Source organism: Lepeophtheirus salmonis, chromosome 6, assembly GCF_016086655.4.
Source record: "Lepeophtheirus salmonis chromosome 6, UVic_Lsal_1.4, whole genome shotgun sequence".
NCBI classification, from domain to species: Eukaryota; Metazoa; Arthropoda; class Copepoda; order Siphonostomatoida; family Caligidae; genus Lepeophtheirus; species Lepeophtheirus salmonis.
Genome location: NC_052136.2, coordinates 51,165,701 through 51,191,472, shown reverse-complemented (window position 1 = coordinate 51,191,472; position 25,772 = coordinate 51,165,701). Strand labels below are relative to the sequence as shown.

Sequence of the window (25,772 nt, the reverse complement as noted above, 5' to 3'; positions counted from 1 at the left end):
GGGCGAACAAAGTTGCATTAATCTAAATGTAACTAAATTGACTTATTGTTTTTATTTTGCTTCTATTTAGATAATAATGAATAAACAGTATTATGTTATTCATAAAATGACTTATACAGCTCATAAACGGGGCAACAAGTGGTTTTCAGGCTTTATATAGGTCACATAATCCACTACGCAAAGTTTGACAAATCTATACAAAAGTTCATAGTTGTTCCAGATCTGGATGGATGCACCTCCTACAAATTGAGGATTTGAAACCCCAATAAAATATCAGGAGCATCCACTTAGCCGTGGCCGATATTACCGCAATTAGTGTGTCTCATTTTACCGCACTCTGTCATTTCAAATATTTAATTATGTTACAAAAAAAAATTATCATCTTAGAAACTATTCCTGATTACAACATCGTTATCCATTATTATAATTTCTCTTTGTATACACAGCAAATTTAATACACTAATAGAAATCAATTAAAAAAATGATTTCTTTTGGAGAAAAAAAGGTAAAAATGCTAAATACGTTAATGTTCCGAAAAAATAAAGTTGGGAAAGTGGTATCGCCGCATATTTTTATTTTGTATTTTATTCCTTTAACAAGAAAATAAACATCAAACATCCAAGAAAAATGGTCCTTCATGGACGCTTTTTGATTTGAAAATCTATAAATGTCGAAAAAAAGGAAATTTGGATGTTACTCTTTAAAATTATTGATTTGAATCCAGTTACAAGATTTTTATATAATTCAATATTATAGATGAAACATTTATTTTGCAAAAATATTGGAACAATCTTTCTAAAACTTGTCTCAAAGGATAAGTATTTAAGTTCCAAGCATGCTGACAATAAATAAATATTTTCGTTTGATACTGCGTATTGCATTTATTTAGACGTTTATCTACTTTTTCACTAGTTAAATCTTGTTTTTTGATACCAAGTGTCTAATATATTATTACTAAATATACTTTTGTTTCTCATTTATACCAAATAATCCACCCTATTTTACCAATTTATAATTTTGAACTATAAAACTGTCTATGAAACTCAATAAAATACGACCTTTTATTTATTATTTCTTCATTTATAGTATTGACTTTTGTCATTACAGTACACCCTAAAATACCATAGCTCTTTACATGGTTGGCACAATTAGCCCGAATGCAATATGTGTCAAAATTAATGTCCTTTTATTTAACATTCAAAACAAAGTAACTCTAAAATGAAGGGTTAAGCATATACATATATGGTTGTCGCATAGTACTTAAGGGTACATACTACCCCATATAAACCTATTTGGGTTATTTACGAAAAAAATGTCTGAATTACGCACTAAAAATAACTTTTTTGCCACTGTTACACAAAATACATGTCAAAATATTGGACACATTTATTGTATTATGCAACCTTTACTCCTAAAAGAAACAAAGAAAATACCCTAAACCAGTTGGAGGTAAGCCAATTCTGGGCCACTTCTTCCCAACTACGGAATTATCAAAGTGTTAACAGCTAGACATGAGCTAATTCAAATTTAACCAATCAACGTTCAAGACACTGATTATAGGTGAAGAGGAAAAAAAAAATGAGAGCGGATTAAAAAATACATAGTGTATTTTTGTATTAGTGAGATAACTTTATGTGGAAAGATACATATTGAACGAAGAAGGAGTTAAAAAAATAGAGAAGAAGGTAGCCAGAGTTTTTAGTGTTAACTGTAAAATACCTTGACTTTCGGGAGTATAATATTTTCTACTAAGTTTATAAACTATTTTTTTCACACTCAAATCTATAAAAAGAGTCAAAATATAAAAATTTCAAATCGAAGAAACCAGATTTTATACGCAAAAACTAATTGCAGATTTTTAATTAGCTCATCAAGTGCTATTAAAAATAAATATAGAATTTATAAGATGTTTATTCGTTGACAAATTGTGTTATCTCTTAAGATAAGACGTATATTTAGAGAGATATTCGAACAATTTGATTGACCTCTCAATCAAGAGTCCAAGATACCAAAATATACAAGTTAAACTGCCAAAACCATATTGAGAACAGTATTAAGTATTCAGAGATTCTAAAGTAGATAAAGAGACGTGGAAGAATTACGTCAAGTTAAGGCATTTAAAAAAAAAACTTGAGAAAACAAAATTGCTGTATTACAAACGTGTTGCTCACCTATTCATTTTGTCAAAGTACATCATAGTTTCAAAATTCAAGTGAATGCAACTCAAACTTTAGAGGAAGTTAACAAGGATTATAAGTAAATTTCTGAAAGATAAAAATCATACATTGGCAGTAGGATACAAATTAATGCGATAAATTACACTGGGGAACACGAATTTTGTACGTTTGAATTCAAGCCAAAAAATGGAATTTATCTTTAAGTGCAGGATCCAAAAACTGATTTCCGTTTTTCTCTGAGTTGTCTGAATTCTGAAATATCTGGGATTATAGTAATTTGGATCGTTCAGAGTCATTTTTTACCCTTAGAACAATGACGCATTAAAAGTAAAATTAATAAAACTTTTGTAAAAGGGTTTTTATTGATTCTTTATCTCATTCTAAACACGACATGTTTCCATTTTTAGGCTGAAAAGCGAAACTTTTCATTAGACCCTTATAACTTATTCATAATACATGCGGGATGTCATACCTTATATTATAGAAAAATATTCAATGTTTAATTTAAAAAAGATTTATTTAAAAAGTATTCATCTCCAAGGATTTTTGTTCGATTTTGTATTGTTTATTGATCCCATGTTTTTATGGGGTGTGCAAGCAAATGGACAACATTATCATAATATTGCTTACGATTTTAAGGTTAATTTTATGACTTCCTGCCCCTTTATAATTAATACTATTATACTGCACTTCGTACAAATTTAAAAAAAAAATAATTCATTTTATTTGAAATATTGAAATTCCCCACTCATCGTGAATGACTTTTACAAAAATTTTAATCAGACCTGTTTGATGTTCCTTCGGGCCTTGCTAAACTTAAAAAAAAGGTCCTTTCTATGCTTGTTATCACAGCTACCAGTCTTACAAAGCTTCCAAATCGTATATTAAATAGTACTCAGGGTTATCGAGTCACCTAAGCACCGTTAAATTTCTGATTTCGTATTTTCATCATTGTAAAGTGCCTCAACTACCTTCTTTAATGGATGCATAATGACTGAATGTGGTATTTTTTGTTCACTCATTTTTATTTATTTTGTCGAGATTGCTCTGGGATTGAAATGTAGCCAACCTCATTGCAGATTGATAGTTTAAGCGCTAGAAAATTTTGCACCAATTATGAATCCTTTAAAACTTGTGTATCCCATTCAGAATGATCTTGTTAAATAGTAATAAAGTGGATAATTTGTAATAGACCATGATGAAACAAAATTCATGAGTCTTCCTTTTCAAGATCAATACAGTTAGCTTGATGAACTTTATTTGGCTAAGAAATATCTCTTTCCCACAAGATGTCGCTTTTGAGATACAATAGATAACGTTATTCTATAACTTTTTAACGTAATGTATACAATTATTTCTTCTCTTTGTATAATTAAAACCTCTATTTAACAACCAACACGATTATTTTTTTTAAATGGATTTTCTCCAAAACTAATCATCGGATTTTAATGAAAAGCAATGCTAAATTTAAGCTGAAGCAAAAAAAAATAATTTATTATTCAATATAATCGCATTTGGTGTCAATAACGGCCTCGACTCGACCTCAGAAACGGGAGCAGGTCTTGATGAGTCTCCTTTGATATATTCCGGTATTCCTCCAGGGTCTTGCTCATATTTTGTGTTGCAGGAAGATTTGTTGGCGTGTGGCCCAACTGTACCCACACAAAGAAGTCCATGGGGTTATGAGAATATTTAAGACAACCAAGTAATACTTTTATAACTCCATTGATTCATAATCACCTCCAGACTTTCCAGACAAAGGACCTGTCCAGACTTAAGAAGTTTACCATCTCAACATTGTTGAGATTTAGCAGATAGTGACATGAACACTTAATCGTGATCAGCTATTGAGGAATAAATACTTTGTGCATCCATTCCAGCTTTTTAACCAACGTCAAACACTTTTGACTAGTCGTCAAAACAACAAACATAACAGTAGTATGTCTACTTGCACATGGGCAGCTGTCGCAGACGCCCAAAGTTCCTTGTTTAACAAAAGCCACACGCTGTATGCAGGTATATACTTAAACAAACTTTAATAGGGGGATTATTTTAGGGTAGGCATTTATATACATTTATAGCTTTGATTGTATCTTGATACTGTATTAAACACCTTTTGTATCTTAATAGCGAAAGTTTTTTTTAAATCACACATTTGCAGATATTTGTAGTATGTATATTGAACATATAGTATATGTTGAATTTTTACTTATTCCATATATATTTTTTTTGGCAATAACCAAAAGAAAATAAATGTAACTAAAAGTTACTATAAATAAGAGAAAATAACAGACATATCATCATGACTTTTTGGGCAAAAATATACTTAATAATATTTATATTTAAAAAAAAAGGATTAACGGTTGATTATGGGGAAAAGTTGTCAAATGTGCATACCACCTTGGAGACAAAGGACGGTGATAGATGATTAATATCTTGGAACAAGATGAAAAATATATTATTTTCTTAAGGGATTTCATATGATAAATAAATTAATTTCGTTCATTTATCCAAACACATCTGTTAATTTGGCGAATAAATACTCATGAGGAATAATGATAATAATCTTATTTCTTAATTAACAAAAAACCTATTTTATCGTTTGTGAATTATACCTTCATACATAGATTTTACATACAGGGTATCTCAGATATTTTACTTAATATAAACTATCCGAAATTTCATTAAATTAAGATGTCATCTTTAAGTAGCACATCTAGTTCAAAGATTGAGTGGAGACAAAAGTTATTTATTTCTTCAATAAAGATTAACATACAGCATTAATTAATTTTTTTTGCAAATAATAGTTATGATAGACATTATTTTAGGCTATAAAAAAGACTAAAAAAGTTTTTTCTTAAGCTACCCTATGGAGCAAAAAGAGTTTCATCTTTACTTTCTGAGAATGTAAGAAAAACAAGAAGCGGATCATCAAATTTACCTAACTTTTTTTCTGTTTTTTTTTAAACAAGTTTTTGTGTATTTCCTAACTTGATTAAGATGTGGGACCTAAAGATGACCACTAAGAAAAATGCAATTTTTGTATAGGTGATCTTCATACCATATGACAGACTTTCCGCAGTAATCGAAATTCGAAAAAAGTTAAAAATTAAATCGCTCCAATGCATATTTATAGAATATCCTAGATGTTTTCCCTAAGATTCGATCGTTCATTAAGTTAAACAAAAGTTAAGGAATAAGTGAAGGATTAAATATATTTTAAAATGATATTTGTGTCTCTTTCTCTTTCAAACAATTTGAATAAAATAAAAACAATGCAAATATATCTTTTGATTTCACATAAAATGAATGCAATAATAAAAATAAATTTCATGTTTAAAAGATGTTTATTTACAATCACGTCGAAACTTTTGTCCAATCGAAACCTTAATTTTGAAATGAAAGGGGAAAGTTTGATACATACCGATGGTAGCTATATAAAGTCTCGGTACGCTAAGCTTGGGCTAAAAGCAAACCTATAAACCAAGTTGGGAAACACCCCTTTTAACTTGAGCAGATTCCTTGTTTATTTGATTTTTTCCCCTGTGGAAATTATTTATTTATTAATTATGCAACAAATGACATTACAAATCATTTTTTCTCATAACTTATGCAATTTTTATATTTTCTTCGTATAGTTCACAATGTTAATTAAAATGAGGTTGTGCATTCAGTTATTGAGTAATATTTAAGTATATTCAATGTAACGGACAAAGAAAGTATTGCGTAGATCACTACTTTGGACAAATATTGATTATCTGGTTTTCGTTTCCTTAATGGTTAATAGCTATAAGTTACAGTATCTACGGGGAGAATGCATTTGATTTAAAAAATATATAGAGTCAGCTGCCTTATATAAAAAGGATCAACAGACGAGACAGCTGGATATTTTTATGTCTAAAAAAAACGAGTCGTGGATGTTCACACAGCGGCATTAACAGCTTCCAACCTTGTCCTAACTGTGTTGCAGTATTTACAAAACTTAGTGAATAGGTGGAAAAAAATAACCAATCCTCCTTGCCATTTCCATCTATCATGATCACACATGATTACTTTATACTGAGATGCTCTCTTAAAAAATTAAACACAGAAATATATGAAGCACCCACTTTACAATAAATATAACTCTCATAAAAGTGGTGCTAGCTTGATGGTCTCTTAATTAATAGTTCATTTAATTAATCTGGCAAGTAATAAATGAAGTCTTTTAATTAAAAATTAGGAATATAAGCGTAATAAAAAGTACAATATTGAGTAAAATTGTCTCTATGTACATTATGGTGGGGTGTTTTCAACTTTTTTCGAAGATCGACCATGGCAAGTTCAAAAACATTGTGATATGGTATCGAGTTAACCTATGCAAATTTCATTTTAAAGGAGACAAAATTTCTTTATTTCACCAATGAAGATTAAAATAGAGCATTAATCATTATTTTGCGTCAAAGTATTTTGATAAATATTGTTCTAACCTATAAAAAATAGCTATAAAGTTTTTTTTAAAGCTGCTCTATAGAGCAAAAAGAAAGAACAACGTCGAAAATTGTTATCTTTTTTTATGAAAATGTAAAAAAAATGATGCGCCTTATACGCGGAGCCTCGACTTTTTCAGACTGTTTTTTTCTCTTCTTTTATTCCCTAGAACACTTTTAAAATAAAAAAATTTTTATAAACAATATGCATCATTTATATTTTATGTAAAATATCTAAAAATATCTTTTTTGCATCTATATTCCCTTAGTAAAGAGTTTTTGCGTTATTTCATAATTTGATAGATATGTGTGACGTAAAGAAGAGCCTCATAGGACAATGCAATTTTGCATAGGTAATTTCCATACCATATGAGAACTTATACAAAGTCTATAATTGTTTCAAATTTGTCTATGAAATATTGGGTTGGATGTACTAGTATACCTATATGAAGAAAAAAATTAAATGGTTTTTTTGTTCCAAATTGTTTTTCTGTTGACGCACCAAATCCATGAGCATTGATAGTCTTAAATTTTATCCCTCATTAAAGTATTTAGAAGATAAAATAAATATTATATTTAAGTAGGTATGAGCAGATATATCGGATGGAAATGGGAAAACGGATACATCGGGCGAAATATCCAATATCTATGGTACATCACTTCCGTTTCGGAGAAAATTCTTTTGAAATTTTGATATTTTCTCTGATATTTCATATAATACAATCAGAAAAAAAGAAGGGAATGAAAAAAAAAAAATTATTCAATTTTTGAAGTGAGAGAATGCTTAACTTAACAAAGTACTCAAACCTATGTAGTTAAATGACTCAACGAATCTATATGTTATGACTCATGTACTTTTTAAAGAGAGTGAGACACAAAGTTTTTACAATGGTTATCATATGAGGTAAAAAGTGCTTGTCAAGTATGTCTCCGATAAATATCATTACATATAAAATGTAATCTTGCAAACATTACTAAACTGCGATCAAATTTATATATCAGTACTTTATAGCTCAAATACCCTATATAATTAAAAGAATGTATGTGTATGTGTGATGTATGTCCCACTTAGTAAGTAACAGAAAAAAGAATAACATATATTAAATACGAATTAAAAAAGGGAATGAGGAAGAAGATGAGCGAGTTAATATTAGTATGTATTTTCATTCTTCATTATATATTTATGTTTGAAAAACGAACATGGCAAGTTAGCAATGACAATAAATAAATCACAGGGTCAAACATTTGAAAAATTGCTTTGTATTTACAAAAATCAGCACTTTCACATGGTCAATTAAATATTGCATTTTCAAGAGCGTCAAAAGAAAGTGCAGATTTGATTATATTTTCATCAAATGGACAGAAGCAACAAAAATGTTGTATAGAAGGAGGTTTTAAAATTGAAATTTACCTATTATATAATTATAGTTTATAGTAAATCGTTTTAGTTTAAAATTATAACATAAATAAGCTATTTTTCACTGACTTTCTTTAAGAAAGCGTGTTCGTGCTAGTTTTCTATTATAATAAATTTGACTCTCAAAAGTTCAGCCTTTTCAATTTATTACGTCAGTAAAGTTTACTGACGTAATAAATTGAATCATAATTAAAGGGAACACCATTTTGAGGGCTCATAGTGGATATTTTTTCTGCAAATTTCCAATAAATATTGACGTGACTTCATTAAATGAGTTTAAGGATAAATAAAAACTTAATACCTACATTGATACAACTTAATGTCATTTGAATTAAATCATTTCAGTATGTACAGAAAATCCTTAGTATGGAAACATTTGTACATTTTTTTTATCAATTATGGACGATACAAGTAGGATAATTAAAAAAATATCTTTTTTTTGTTGTTGTTGTAATAGTTAATTTATGGTCTATAATATCATTATTGTCCTTGGTATTAATTAAAAAAGAGTTTTCATAGTTGAAAACCAAATAGTTGACATCAAAATGCTTACTAAACAAAAACTATGTATATGAATTAGGTTCAGGATTCACGTAACCTCTATAAAAAAATATAGAATATAAATTAGATGATTAGGGTTATGTATTTTTGTTTCAAAATAACTTTTATAATTTTTTAAAGCATGATTATGATTCTGATACTATGTTTTTAATTATTAGTGTAAGTTTCTAGTTTATTCTAAGAAAAATACATAACCAAGTTCGAAGTATTAATTAGTTTCAAATTACTTTAGATGAATCTTAGACAAGATACGTGATTTAACAAGAAATGCGCAAGAGATGAAAAAGCGCATATTCTTTATTTTAGACGAATCAGAATTAGAGATAAAAAAGTTCTTGATAGATATACATGATGCCTTATACTCTCTTAAAAACACTATATAGGTACTTACTAAAATATGAACATTTGTAAACTGTAAAATTGAACTGGATTTTTGGTTTACGAAAGTAATTATCATCATTATTTTATTCTTGAAGTGAGAAAATACAAGTATGGAGTAAATATTTGAAATTATTTTTCAAATGATTTCATATTTGAAATATAATTAAATTTTAATCGTCTGTGAAAATGATTTTTGAAATTTTTCTCGGAAAAATATAATATTAAAAAAAAAAATACATTTAAAATTTTATTTTAAAAATGTTTTTCATTTTTATAAACAACTTTGGATTTTGAAATTATTTAAAAGAAATTTCATTTTTTTTCATGAATATCTTTGAATTTTTGAAATTCTCCGAAAAATCTAATATTTGAATTTTTTTAAAGATTTAATATTTGAAATGTAATAATCGTCTTTGAATGTCTATGGATTTTAAAAATTTTCTCCAAAAAATATGATATTAAAAAAAAATTTACATTTGAAATTAAATTTAGAATTTTTATTCCATTATTGTAAAAAATTTTTAAATTTATCTCAAAAAATCTATTAGTTGAATTTTTTTTTGTAACAAATTTTACAATTAAAACAAATATTAGGATTTTTTTTCCAAAAATTTAATTTTTTGTCAAAAGCTTTTTTTGTCAAAAGCGTTTTTGAAAAGTTTTTGTCTGTGAAAAACTATTATTGAAATCAAAAAATATTATTATTTTTTTCAAAAATTTGAAATAACATTTTTTTCAAAATATTCTCATTTTTTGTCAAAAAAACCTGTAAAAATTCACTATGGATTATTGAAAAAAAAAAAAACCTATTTCTCAAGTCAAAAACACTTGAATGTACCCTGCAATGACTATGCATATATGAACCTTTATAATATACGTACAATTTAAAAATGGGACAATAGGCTTACATGATATCAAATTTATATGTTGTTTATTCTCTGTTTCTACTTACTAAGCTCTCAAATAGTCTTGAAAAGTAATAGATTAAAAAAAAGTATGACAATTGAGTTTGTTTACAAAAGGAGTCAACCTAAGGTGAAGACGGGTGGGAAGGCCTTGTTCCTCTTCCAAGGCCACTATATACTCTATTTATCTTAAATATATATTTATTGATTAACAACGGATATGTTTGTAGTTAGGTGGGGTCGGTCATTGATTGATGAGCTTCATAATAGCAATTACACCCTCACCAAACAATGTATTATGATCTAATGATTGATCCAATGTTTTTATTATTGATATGAAAAGCAGACAATGGTCATTTACATCTGAGTAAAAATTTGTACTCTTATTCTGGTTGAAAACCAAAAACCCTCTTTTTTTTTTAGACATATTGACTCATAACTAAGTGTAAGAATCAGCACGAATAGAGAAAAAATTTATACATATTTGTTTCCGTTCCTAAGTTTTGTTTCAGTAACTATGACACAGTTTGAACAAGAAACAGTGGCTCCCATTATTAGATCCATATTCTCCTATAGTTTAGGACTCCTTTAGTAATCAACATATTGCCTCTTGTTAAAAAATCATCTTCATTTGCTCAATTTCAGCTTGGTTTGTAGTTAACATACTTGTATGTGATTAATTGGGTCTGAGGATTCGGAGATTTGTTTCTGCATATATTTACATAAAATATAGAAATCCCCTGTCCCTTAAGAAATGTTTGATTTGGGGGAAAATATTTTATTTCTCAATAGTGACTTTCGAATTTGATTGATATAAAAATTTTAGACTCAATTTAAAAAAAAAAAAGTAAACGTTGAACACATTCCCTAATAGAAAAAAAACCCTAAATGGTCCCACTACATCAACATGCCATAAATGCAGTTATGGTGTAAGTTCTTAGTTTAATATTAAAGTCAAGTTGGTGGAATAGGACATTGGATGTGTATAACTAATGTGTAAAATACTACTATATGAGGTCCTATCGAACTTATTTATTTTAATTTCAAGGAGTACAATTTCGTAGAAGAAAATAATGCGTGAGACTGTAGCAGTTAAAGAAATAAAGTATGTGCAATTCTTCGTGTTGGTGGGGTAACACTGTACATTATACCACGTTTAGTTGGATTTTTGAGTTTTGTAAGAGTAGTATTTTTTATTTCAAGACCAAATTAACAAATCCCATCATTTACAGGTACATAGTGAGCCCGGACAATTTGAAACACGTGTAGAGAAAGTAGTATACAAAATTACAATTGCCTATCTATATATATACTTAAAATTAGCCATTTATGCCATTTGATTGCCTTCAGTATCAATTATTCCCTCAATACGAAGTTTAAAAGCCTGAAAGGAAACATCAGCCCAGTTTCACTGTCATTACTACCAATGAAACCCTGGGTAATAAGGAAGGCTGAACACTATGCCTTGAACATGTAAGAGCCATCAATTTGCACTACAGCTACTCAGCAATCCTTCCGAACATCTATCTACAGTCCATTTCATCTCATCGCTGAAGAAAATTATTATTTTTCCATTTGAGCTATGATCTACCATTTGTGACCTAAGTTAGTTATATATTTTTTTGTAAAGATGTGGCGTTTCTAGGGATTCTTCTTTAAGTTCAAGTTATTACTTTTTGAGACAATTGAACCACTCTAGTTGTATTTTCAAAAATTTGACCTGATGGATCATTTTAAGCATACAACAGAGGTAGTTGTTCTCTTTTTCTCATACCATTGCTTGTGGACTTTTCTAATATCCTTTCCCACGATTGGAGGCATCATAAACTTTGTTCTTGGAGTAACCAAGCAAGTTCGTCATTGTACTAGGGTTTCGTGAACTAATTCAACCATTGCATCTTTTTTTTTTTTTTTTCATCTTTACACTAATGTTTTATTTAATATGTAAAAAACCTAATCTCACTTCCTCAAAAAATAAATTATAGTTAGTTTTTAGTTTAAGCTTTTGAGAAGGTCTAAAATAGTTTGGATTTATTTAATTACGGATTGACATGCGAAAAATATACAATATTAGTTTGTTAGACAATTAATAACAATTTATTTGGAATCATGTTAAAAAGCTATAACATAGCCAATAGAGAAGCAAACACTACTTTAAACCATTCAAAAACGTAGACTTTCTTCCATAGCAAAAGAAAAGAAAAAAGAGAGTGAGAACAAGCAAAGACAAATATAATGTTTAAATAAACGTCGACAATTTGGTTATTCTTTTTATTTATTTCCAGGAGTCACCCTACAAGGACTCTGATATATCCTCTGTTCCAAGAGTGATTGAAGAGCTTTGGTTTGATATCAGGAAGGAACTCAAGGAGAGGGAGATATTTGAGGAATGTTCCAAATCTGTGAGACACAATTCTATGGACTGTGTTTGTCATAATAGTGTCAAAAATGAGTGTTTAGAGACATCTGTTGAGGAAGATCAAAACTTTGAGGATCGATCACTTGCCAAGTAATTATACTAATTAATTTTTGCTTAACTTACTTAATAAAGAAAATAGTACAATATATCCTAAGATTATTTGAAGAAATCAACAACAACATTGTAATCAAAATTTATCTCACTTCCTCAACATTATAACAATCTTGAACAATTAACAAGAAAATGAGAAAGTCCTAATTTATTTTTTATTTCATATATACATGCAGACCAAATTTTAACTAACATATTGTGAATTTTAGGCTTTATATTAAAATTTGTGGAATAGGAGAAAATATTTTAACTTTTGTTTAAAATTTTTATTTGATTTACAATACTTATGTTGGGCTCGATATTCCCCTTTTCAAATATAATATACCAATTTCTTAATCTTTTATTGTGACAGTCATTGTAAATGGAATTTACAGCTCACACAAACGGTTAATATGAATAATTTGTTGAGGGAAATTGACGTTAATTCATCGAAGAAGTCAAATGTTATTTTAACTTGTTTGTATGTGTTAAAATATGCTCAGCCTTGAAAAATATACATTTTATTCATAAAGTTATAATAAATATTGAAATTTTCATAACTGTCAAAAATGAATATAATATATTATACATTGATATTTATAGACATTCAATAAAATTATATTTCGAACCATTTTTATTAGTAATAAATGGATTTTCTTATTTGCTTTTTGTATAAAAGCAGACTTAAAAAGAAAAATTGAATTAAATAAAATGGTTTTAATATAAGGATATATATATATAGGTAACACAATAGAGGAATTTAAAAGGAAATGATTGGCAATTGATCATAACCGTCTAATAGTAGATCTAAAATCTGATATATGCGTCAAATTAATTTGCCTAAAAAGTCTAGAACTTAACAAAACTTTTTTTTTCACTCAAAATTGGCTTCTTTAAGTTATTGATATTTTTTTAAATTCACTTTATGGAGAAAAGTCCCCATAACACTTTTCAAACCATTACATATCTTAAACGGTATTTTTCCCCCATCAAGAAGCAGTATCAAATTAACTAACGTATTTTTTTTATCCATTGTTCTGTAAATGACAAAAGTAGCGTCACCCTTAGTACAGGGTTTTCAAATAAGAGCTGTTATTTTGATATTCAAAGAAAAAGTAACATTTTTTGATATAAATTATTGGAGGTGTATTTCAATGTAAAGAGAGAGGTATGCCATTAATAATGGAAAATAATATCAGCCAAATGGCCGCCATAGCTACTCTTACATGACTATATCCTTTTTATGAAATTTTCCATCACCAAAAAAGCCAAGTGGTTGGTGTATGCCTTGTATAGCTTCACTAATTCCATATTTGAGGTCTTGAATCGACGCTGAGCTGTTGGAGTAGATCTTATTTTTCATGTGGCCCCAAAGGAAGAAGTTGCAAGGTGCTAAATCACAAGATTTTGGGGGCCAATTGCGATCATCTCTTCAAGAGATAACATGGTTCAGAAACTTTTTCCGTAAAATAACGATGGTTTCGTTACTTGTGTGGCACGTAACGCCATTTTGTAGAAAGTAAACTTTTTCCAATTCCAGACATACGAAACATTTAATCATCCAAAGAACGACGAGGAAAGGCCAAACTTGGGTTTTCTTCAACACTTTTGGGCTATAGCAGAAATATTCTCCGTTGTTCTTGAGCGAGGTGCAAGGGTTTTATTCTTCTTATCACTAACTTTTCCCAACAGCTTGAATGTTTTCACCAATTTCTGTGTTGCGATCCGACATGGTGCTTCGCTAAGACCCAAAAATGTTTTAGCTTTACGAACCGTCTCTGCCAGATTTTCGCCATTTTTATAATGAATTTTATTTTCAAAATAACACCTCTTATTGGAAAACCCTTTACAATAACTCACAAACTAAAGAACAGATTGTAATGAAATTTTGATAGCCATGTATTGAAGAGTGGTACTAACTGAAGCTAATGGTAATTAAAAATAGCGCCATCTATGTGTGCCACCTGGGTCTTTACATCCCACAGCGATACATCACTAATACAAGAATTAATAATGTATAGTGTTGTTTTATGTCAATGTTCTGCACCTTTTCCTCCTATCAGTGCTCTGAACATTAATGAGGCATAAACTTTGTTTACTTATATTAGTTTGTGAACTAAATGACACTAAAAGGCGCCATCTTGCAGTAAAATGATACATCTGCAGGGGCTTATAGGATGCTTGGTTTTTGGAATATTTTGGCGTATATAGTTGGCGTATCATCAAAAAATAGAGAAAGTACTCCTAAAGCTATGTCGATATGAAATGCTTTATTTAACGTTAAGATTTACCTAGCAAAAAATATAACTGTAGGAGAACCCGTGGTTACGGAAGATATTCGTGCTATTTTAATTTCGGGAGTGGCAAGATATGGGGCGTTCGAATTGAAGATCCCCAGGGGCATCGAGGGTGCTTGGGACTGGGCCTCTGATATCATTTAGATATCATTCTTCTAACGCACAAGACAATTTTCAGAAAATACTCAAACTTTTTAGAAAGAGAAAAAACGAGCTAGTTGTTATTTAAAAGCAAATTTGCTATTAATGTTATATGTTTGTGGTTTATTGGTTTTACATGCTAATGTTTTAGGTTAGATATTTGAATATTTTATCTCTGTATGCTTTCATATGGTGAAAAAGTTTTAAACTATAATGTTTAATTATATTTTTGTAAATGTATTTTCATCAGAAAATTTAAAATAATTCTAGTTTCAATAAATTATTTGCTGTCTAATTAAAGGTTAAAAAAAAAAAATTCAAAAATTAAATTTTTTGGAAACATAATTTCAAACATTAAATTTTAAGGAGAAAAAAATTCAAAAACTTAAATTCTAAATATAAAATTTTTTCCAAAAATCCATGGCTATTCATAAAAAATTATTTTTGTTGAAAAAAAAATTCAGAAATCCAGAGCTATTCACAAAAAATTGCGCCCTCTTTGTGTGAAACCTATTACTTTTCAGCCCTTGTGTTAGTATTACAATCATTCTAACTCATCTATGAGTTGTCTTTAAAGTATATGTGAAATCTTTACTTATTGTATATTTTCTTATATACGAGCGACCGTGAATAAAACCTACACACAAGAGAATAATTTATCCCAAACAAGTTGTGCACTGAGTTATGTCAATCTATTGTCAAAAATTATCCTGGGAAAAAGGGTCAATGGATAGATTTGTAGTCAATAATTATGAAATTAGAGATGCGACAAAAAAAAATCATTATGAGACAATGTAGGTCATTTTTCAATATATAAATGAAACAGTATTTGACCTTTTATGATACAAAAATTTAGTCCATTTCTTTTTTTATTAAAAGTTGTGTCATTCCACAAATTTTCAAAGAAAATAAATTATAACATACATAATTTCCTTTAGTATTAAGTGATTTTTTAAATTCCAAGAATCTTCATTGAAAATCATTCTTAAGAAATATTTTGAGGAGGTAATTATAAATTACCACGTTTTCTTCTACAAAATTAAGAAATTACTTTAAAAAATAAGTTTTTATATAAAAAGTAAGCTTAAAACATACTTTTGGCGTCCTTTTAATTATATTTGCTAATTGGTCCCTGTGGAGCTATTTTAATTATATTATTACTCAAATAATATATAAGAGAACCAAACTATCGGTTTTGGAGTAATAGTTAATTAAAATATTTTCTCACTATAGGATATTTTATAGGGAAATTTTTTATGTATAAAGTATTTCACGATTTTTTTTTTTTTTTTAAGTAATTACTTCTTTAATAATATATTGTTTTTTTAGTAATATAGTCGTACCAAAATAATTATAACTAAAAAAAAGCATGTTATTCTTTTAATGGCCTATAAATAAATTGTAAATGAATAATGTGAATAAACAGATGTTTAAACATTGTACTATAAAAAATTATCCAATGCAGTGTTTGTCATATGGATGTACCATTTTTCGGTTCTCTACTCCACCACCTTCTAAAAGGTTCCACAACCCCTAGCTAAAATTTTATATAAATCGTTATCTATGATTTCTTCCTGATAAATAAAAAATTGAGCAGACCCTGATCTTCAACATTTGGAAGAAGTTGATGGTCAATTCTATAATTTAAATATAGTATTCCAGTCTATATTTGAATAACTATGTATTTGGTTTTCCTCATACATAGACATAACTCAAAGTTTGTTCTAAATATCAAACACTTATAAAACATTGATCGTACAAAAGAATTCTTCTACTAATAGAGCAATAAAACTTATTTTTACTGCAAACATGAATTGATTTAGTAGAATAAAATGTTGCATTGACATTAAAAAAGTATTTCTTTTGATAACTTTTTAATTTATGTATATTTCAATTCATTTTAACGCCTTTTCTTTATGTATTTTATTTGCACGATAAGATGATTCGCTGAATCACTATCATCTGTTCCACAGAGGCCTCAGAATTGTAGAAACATATTTCATACATCACAATAAACTTCTCAAAACGTCAGTTGACGATATTGACTAACCCTTTTGCTGTTTTATTTAGATTCTAGAACTCAAATGAAGTCTTGCTAAATTGTGAACTAATCCAAACTACTAAATATATAATAATAAGTATTCAAGAATTTATAGAATGACGTCATTAACTCTTAATTAATTTGTGAACTCATTTTTCATCCTATAATCCCCTTTGTGCAGAACATAGTTATCATTTGCGAACTTTTAGCCATCTCAAATACGTATGCTACTTTGGAGTTCAGTCAAAAAAAATATGTTTGACGGATGAACTAACATTATGTTTGAGATACGAGTATATAGAAATTATGCCACCCAAAAAGGTATAACAAGTGGGAAATCCCTCATCCCTTGGCTTATTCTTATTCTACAAATATTGATCACATGGTCTTCTTTTTGCATATGGTATTAAGTTTAGATGCCACATGACGTAGCAAATTAACAAAAAAGCAATATATAAAGAATAATGAATAAAATAATTAATGAATTAAATATGTATGTATAATCTATACACATACATTATATACAAATTACTACGTCTACCATAGACCCTTAAAAGAAGAAGGAGGGGGGGAGTCCTTTATTCATTATCAGATATATTTCTAAAGATTTATGTATTTGTATATTTAAAAAAGTTCATAATAGGTACATGTAATTTATTGAAGATAAAAACTATAATGTCAAGTTTAAAAAAAAAGTCGGCATTGCCTGTATTAAGAAACTCTAAGACAGTGGTTCTTAAGCTTTCTACCTTTATTATCCCATTTTAAAATTATAATTTCATATTTTCTCCCATAATATACACAATGAATTGACATTTTCTTAGAAAATAAACTGTTATAACCTTTTTATTCGCAAGGATATTACTAAATCCTTTTTTACAAAGATGGCGTTTTATATGAGACCATAAATCCCCAATCCCCCCTAGGTCGTATCCATGATTCTCTTTTTGAAGGGGGATTCTACAACGGTTAAGAACCATTGCTCAACCAGAGTTGTAAACAAAATGTGACTTAAAACGAGGGCAATACTTTTTGTAGTTTGCTACTTTAATAGTGTTTTATATTTTCCATATTCTTAAACTTTTTAAGGAGGGAACATCTTACTATAAAATGTGTGTACTCATGAATGACCAAGAGAAATAATTAGGATTGTAGAATCCTAGGCATTTTCCGTATGTAAAAAAAAACGAAACCGAATATTAACAAAGTAACCCTGACAATTTGGAGGAAAATAGATTTGCTACCAACTTTTTTATTAGATTATCTACATACAGCCATAAGAATAAGGAAATGAACAAAAGTCCTAATTAATATCAAGCAAAGACATAGGCAGGATCGATCCTCAATTCTACTTTAACAAAGCTGAATTTTAAATTATTATAATTATAATAAATTTTCTTGTAAAAAGCAAAAATTCCTTAATTTGGGGGAGGGGCTTTTTTTCATAACTAAAAAAAATAATGAATAGTTAAATACCCGGTATAAATCAATCGGAATCGCAAATCAAATATTATTTTCCCAATGCTGATCCAATTTCCAATTCCAAAAAAACACACCTGATTCTCCTATTCTTGATTCCGATTAATTGGACCATCACAAATATAAATGTAATATTTCTCAACAAAAATACCATTCTTAATAATTACTCAACACAAAAGATGAAGATTCCACATGTAAATAATTTTAAACCTATCAGAAAGCAAGTTAATATATATATATATATTTTATTTTTTTCATTGATACATTTGTCGCCTCCTTGCTTAGAGTCTCTTGAGATAGGTATTGCGAGCTTCATTTAGTAGATAAACGTAATAAAAGATAGGTTTCCTTTGTTTAAATCTGGCTCAACTACTTATATAATTATACTTAGACAATCAAAAAAGCTATTAAATCAGTTGCAAGAGCTTATATAATAACTTTTTTATAATAATAGTATTATTAAAATAATCGGATAAGAAAAACTTTGATTCATCCTTCACGAAGAGTATCATAATTTTTAATTTAAATGCAAGAGGTATTTAGGTAAAACAAAAAGTATAATTCACTTTGTAAATTCAATTGAAATATTTGATAATTATATATTTATATCGTGCGCAGAAAACTGCCTTTGGAGAAAATTGCTCGTGAAAGATTGCCCTGGAGAAAATTGCTGTGGAAGAAAATCGCCAGTTAGCTAAATTGCTCGTATTTTGTTCAAATTTCATGATAGATAATAACACAGTATAAATTCCCTTAATATTATTTATGACAAATATCTGAACATATTTGTTTATTCCATCCCCCAAGGGAGTAACTTCAAGTGTGAGTAATTTTTTTGCAATATAGGACGAGGAGGAAGAGAGAATAAATAGCTTAAGGCCTATTAAAATGTAGTAGAATACTCTGAGATTGGCCAATGTCTCAGGGGTAATGTCCAATACATCCAAGGAACCCATCCAACACCACAAACTAGTTCTAATCCCTCGGGTCCCGGGGATAGTGTGAGATATTTAAAAACCACTATCAAAGCATCACATACATCCAAGGAACCCCAAATAATATCAAAAAATAGTTCCAAGCCCTCAGTTGGCGTGGGATAGTTGAGGGTATCTCTGGATCCTTAAAAACCACTGCCAAGGTATCACATACATCTAAAGAACCCCTCTAACTCCTCCCGGGTCAATCCGAGGGTGGAGGGTATTCTAGCCTATTTTAAGAGGCCCTAAGCTATATATCTCCCCCCTTACCAATCATCTCAATCCATTTCTTAGAAGATTAGATTTAATTTAAAAAATTGCAAGGAAATTGATTTACAATAATATTACTCAAGCTTGAAGGTACTCCCTTGGGAAATGAAACAAAGAAATATGTTTAGATATGTAAATTTATAATGAGTTATTATTCATCATGAAGTTTGAACAAAATACGGGCAATTTTCCTCCATGGCCATTATCTCCAGGCAGTTTTCCAAATACCATTTATATCTACATGTATGTCACCATGAGAGGGGAGGGAGTGACACCCTTACCGCCCCCTCCATGGATTATTAGAATCGGAGGAAAGGGACGACGTCAGTAGAAAAATTGTATTATTTATATTATGAGTCAGTAAAAAATGTATTTCCCCTAAAAATGTTATCCCATACTTATTTTATTATCAATATATAATAGAATTTTTCTTAAAAAAAGGTCATTTTTTAAAATATAAAGATATATATTTTTTTTTCTTTAAAGTCATTAAATAAAATATGGAGATAAATGATTAAAAGTGCCTATATGAAAGCTTTATATTTTTCAGAACGATCATTTTGGAAGAGAAAAAGAGCCAACCTTCATTTTTATATTCTAAAAAAAGGAATTTTATTAATAAACTGGGGTGGACACTCGGTAGAGTTACAAAACCTCCCCCTTAAATAAAATTGAATTATATATATATATCAATTTATTTCTGAAGTTATGATCGATTATGTATTTATTACGTTTTGTGTTACCTTAATCTTAACCTTTGATCTTAAACATTCAAAATGTAATGGCCTCTTACTGTTACCATTTATAATCTTTCTATTAAGTTTTATCAAAATCAATTTGGAAATGTTGCCACAATCCTGGTGAATAACTAAATAACAGGGGAAAAACATTACCTCTGTTCAACTTCGTTGGTGGAGGTAAAAATGGGATGTCAGCCAAAAAAATGTATTGTTTATTCAATAACTAGAGAAAAATTGAAATTCATTTCTTTAGAAATCCATTATTTGAGTCGGAAAAAGTGTCGTTTAGAATAAACATCAGAAAAATAAAATTGAACTTCTTATTTAATTTTTATTATGAACAAATAATAGTAATTATTTTTTCCTCTGTTTACATAATTAAATGAGCTACATGCATAAAAATGTACAATTTTTACAATTACACATAATAAGTTTTAAAAAAATGGAGTGTTCTCATGTTATAAAAAATTGCATAAAATATTAATAGGAGATTTATGGGTTGTTAAAGAACTGTTACTTTCTTAAAAAAGGTTATGAAATAAAATATGAACATACAATAAATATAAAGGCTTCTTATTTCTAATAGAGTTTTGTTTAGAAAAATATGACTGCGTATTTTATTTCCTAAAAATATTCATTACATATTTGAGTCAGAAAAAATGAAATGTCAGTTATTATATTTGAAAAAAATATTCAACATTTAACCCCCCCTGAAAAATCCTAGCAATGCCCCTGTACCATCATCTACATATATTTCTCCGAAAAATAATGTATATGTATATCTTGTATATTAATATATTGTCAAGATGGTAGTAAACTGTCACAAACAGTCTGCTTTTTCCTGTGAAACAAAAGTTACAATATATTTTATGTTAACAAGTATTCATAAGTATTGCCTATTATGTACAGAGGTTTAAAGACTTTGTTTTTTTTATTTAGGAAAAGTCAATAAAAATCACAATTCTTATGTAATTATTTTTCAGCTGTTAATTTAGTAATGCCCTTAAGATTAATTTGATGAACTCCAATGAAATTTGTTTGAGCATTGGACATAAAAATATAAAACCAAACAAAGAAGTGAAACGCGTCTGTTATCTTGAGAAAATGTATTTGTCAACTTGAAAACTTTCCTCATTTTCCCTGGTTGAATTCATCGAGGTTTTGAAGTAATTTATAGAGAAATTCATAGCACTCCTAGCGGACAAAAAAGTATTTTCGTAGCCAACGATGTTTGGAGAAAAATGACTACGTGATCATAGGTGACGTCACTAGCTCTTCTCTTCTTCTTTTTTTTTTTTGAGGGGGGAATTGGGCCCCATAAAAGTGTATGAAGACCCCCCCCAAAAAAAAAAAAATCATATCTTATTTATATTTATAAGTGCGTTCTTGGTGTTATCACTAGTGTTGTGTCAGTCTTTATTTAGAACCGAGGACCACGGTCCAGTCCAGTCCGGTTCCATCCAGTCTAGTCCAGTCCAATCCCACTTTTCGGTCCTTAAAGAAGGTAAAATTGATCCCTCGTAACGTCAATGAGGGAGTTTTTCCTCTCTTTAATTTTTCTGCTATATAATAAAATTAATTATCCCATTTAAGTCGCCCGTTGCAGTAGTGTAACATAAAAAATGACTAACTTTCATAAAGCATTTGTTCATGTAAAACTATTGAGTGTACTTATTGAGTACTGTGCAATATGAAAGAACTCAGTATTAATTTGTATTCCTTCTTTATTTTAATTATTATCATTTATTGTCTGGAGAGCATGGGATGACGAGGCGTACTTTATCAAGAAAATGTCCTTGCCATCAAATAGGTAATTTTATTACATAGTATTAAAAAGTAATACTTTGTGGTAATCTAATCTTTTGAAAAATTGATTTATTAAAAATATTACTACTACTATGTATTCCCTATATCATTTCAATTTCTAAAATTTTAATTGTTGCATGAACGCAACGATGGGCATTGAGCTACTTGATTTCTTGCCATTTAAATTTTATTGAATATCTTTTATAACAAATATTTCACACAATTAACTTTAAACGAAGTACTAGATAGATGGTTGGATTTGTCTTTAGATGATAGTGATTCGTCAAATCAACGTAATAGATCTTTCGGAACTCTAAAAGTATTAAATACCCCTTCTAATGATGGAAATATTACTGATGATGATTCTGGTTTAGATAACCTTCCTGCTTCACAGCTTACTCCATTTGCTTCATTCGAATTTTTATTGAAGAGGACACAAATAAAACCAATATACATAAGAGTTAAAAAAAATCCGGAAATTGGCTAAATTTTTTAACTCTTTCTGTCTGAAGAGGCCATAGAAAATTTAGCAAAATCAACAAGAAACTATGCAACTCAAAGATGTAAACATGGATTTACAATCAATTCAAACGAAATGAAATGTTTCTTTGGCATATTGTTAGTGTCAAGTTATTGATCCATGCCACATCGCCAGCTATTTTGCCAATTGCAGCAAGATATACATAATGAAGCTATTGCAACATCGATGAGGTGAGATTGCTTTGATGAAATAATTAAGTATTTTCATGCAACAGACATCCCATTCCAAACATCAAACGACAAATTTGCAAAATCTCAGCCATTACTTGATAAATTAAACACAAATTTTTATAAATTTGGAGAAATGTTAGGCCCAACTAGTGTATCAATTGACCAAGCTCTGATTCCCTATTTTCGACGTCACCCATCAAAGCAATTCATCAGAAGCAAGCCCATCCGGTGGGGTTACAAAGTTGGGGTTGCTGCTGATCTAAAGGGTTACGCCTTTGACATATCATTCTACCAAGGAAAATATGAAGCATACATCGAAAGCTACAATTAATAAGGTTTAGGAGGAAGAGTTATTATTGAAAGCGATCAAAAAGTCACCTTGGGGGAACAAAGAAGATTTTAAAGACGCCAATTTCCAATATAGTAGTTATCAAGTGGAATGGCGATAACAATTTTGACCATTAGATCAACTAAATACATTTTATTATGGCTGAGAAATACCACCAGTCACATCGAAAATATATATTAACACAAAATAATATAAAAATTTATATTATACTTTTTTTAATAATTATTATTATAAATTTGTTCTTCTATATATATTTAAAAAATAAGAAATAAAGTTATAACTACAAACTTATATGATTTTTGGTCCTGTTCGTTGCGAGGAGGCAACACACAAAATGATCGATATGCCAATGGTTGCGTTCCTGCAATATTTGGTTTTGTTATATATAATTTACAATTATGGAAATTAGGATTAATTTTTACCATTTTAGCATTCATTGTGATACTTTTATTGATATATTCGAATTTCAGAACATAATTCGGAAAAAAATATATTTCGGCGTTAATTGGATATAACTAAGTAACAATATAACATGTTCATATTATAATGAAAAAAATAATAGTTTTTGTAAGCTATGTGCAATAATCTTAATACATATTTCAATATCTAATTTGCCTTAATAAACCATCGATATTTTTATGAAAAATTTCAAGGACCGATCCCAAAGACTGACGGTCCTAAGACTGGACTGGACCGAATAAATAAAAACTGACACAACATTAGTTATCAAGCATTGAATCCAAAACGGCTGAACAAATCAGTATGAAATTTAACAACTAGACGTATAAAATAATCAAGCATGTTCCTGTGATATTTTTGAGTCTCCGAGGTCATTAAGATGTTGTTTTCGCCCGAAATAAAACCTCATTTCCCTTCTCTCTTTTTCTATCTCTCTCCTTCCCTTTGTCCCTCTTCTCTTCTGTCTCTTTCTACGTCCCTCTCTCTGTCTCTTTTCTTTTACCTTCATTCTTTGTTTACATTCTTCTCTATTCAGCCCTGCAACACAGGCGCCCTCTCTGCTGGTATATATATAAAATAAACATATTTATATAAGTAATTATATAACAAGATTTCTACTTGTTGGAGCTACCTCCCTGGTCCAAGTGATGAAATCTAGCAACGCCGCAGGCGATCGATCATATTTTTTATTTCTCTTGGTTTAAAGATTTGATTGAAAATATCAGTGCTATTGTTGAGACTTAATTTAAAACCGATTTTTTTTTTTTTTTATTTGCTCTTCGGCCATTTTTTAGACTATTTTCAATAATATTTTTAATCCAGTCCACCGTTTCAGACCGTGAACTGATTTTTTCCCCGTTCTCACTCTATTGACCAATTTTCTCCTCATTCCAGTGATACATGCTGTAAACAAATGAAAGACTTTAAACTTCACATGACGTTACTGTAGCGATGATGATCATAATTTGTAATCACATCTCACGTGATCCATAATTTATCATTATAATTAATCTAGAACAAATAACCCTAAGACTTTCAGAACGATCCCCAATTCTAATCCCAAACATCAAATGAAGAATATCCCAATTGCTAAAAGAAGTGATGTAGCCAGTAATCTTTGTATGTGAGCATTTTCTCTTTATGAAGGAAAGCTTGACTAAAAAAGTGGAATAAAAAATTATTTCCATTTAGAGCTTATTTTCACGGCGATACCTCACTAGCACAAAAATACCCTACATATTGTTTTGCCAGCTGACGATTCACTCGTCTCACTTTATAGCAATACGTAGTACCACACTTATGATCCACTTCGAAAAGGACAGGAATACAGTTTCTTGTTAATCCCTCGTCTTATGTATATATATATATTTGGGCCATCTTTTTATTTATATGAAGACCCTTTGGCCATCATATAAAAATAGAAATGTATAGCTACGCTTTTAATTAAATATTACTAAGCAATAACAAAGTACAGTATAGATTACAATACAATGTAGGATTTTAATATTATGAAATACCTATATACCAAGGATATAGTCAAGGAGTACTTAGTAGATAAATAGGAGTTAGTATGATTCGCTTATTTGGGTAACTACCAAATGATTTTGGACCTTTTTTTATGAAGAAAGTTTGTGCGATACAATAAAAGTAGCAACGTATTTTCTTTTGAAAAATGTACAAATATTCATATTCCTTCAAACACATCAATACAAAATGTATTTTTTCAGCAGTTAGTTTATTTGAATTCTAAACATTGAACCATAAATACATATTTTGGATGGGTGAACATAGCTCCACTGTTAATAAATAGTCCGACAGTTGACTAATGACGTTACTATTACTAAATTTCGTACCTTTTTTCATTTCTCCTTTAAAAAAAAAAAGTTGAGAGAGTCAATGAAGATTATTATTGTAAATGGAATCCGGGTTTTTTGATTTTACTATTATTTCTTTAACTTTCTTATTCTCTTTCAAAAAATAATATATACATATATTTTGTGCAGATGAAATCCTTTCATACCATTATATTTATTGAGACAAACAAGTAAAGTTCCGTTCTATTTATAGTTAAATATCTTTTATT

At 29.0% G+C, this 25,772-nt stretch overlaps 1 protein-coding gene across 3 annotated transcripts in view; it reads left to right on the top strand.

The window, feature by feature from the left end:
- Positions 1–25,772, top strand: part of LOC121120604 (uncharacterized) — a 120,431-nt gene that overhangs the window by 80,771 nt on the left and 13,888 nt on the right. For all 3 annotated transcript variants that reach the window (XM_040715479.2, XM_071889661.1, XM_071889662.1), the window contains one exon: positions 12,196–12,419. In XM_040715479.2, the coding sequence (XP_040571413.1) occupies positions 12,196–12,419 (224 nt within the window). The remainder of the gene's footprint in view (positions 1–12,195; positions 12,420–25,772) is intronic.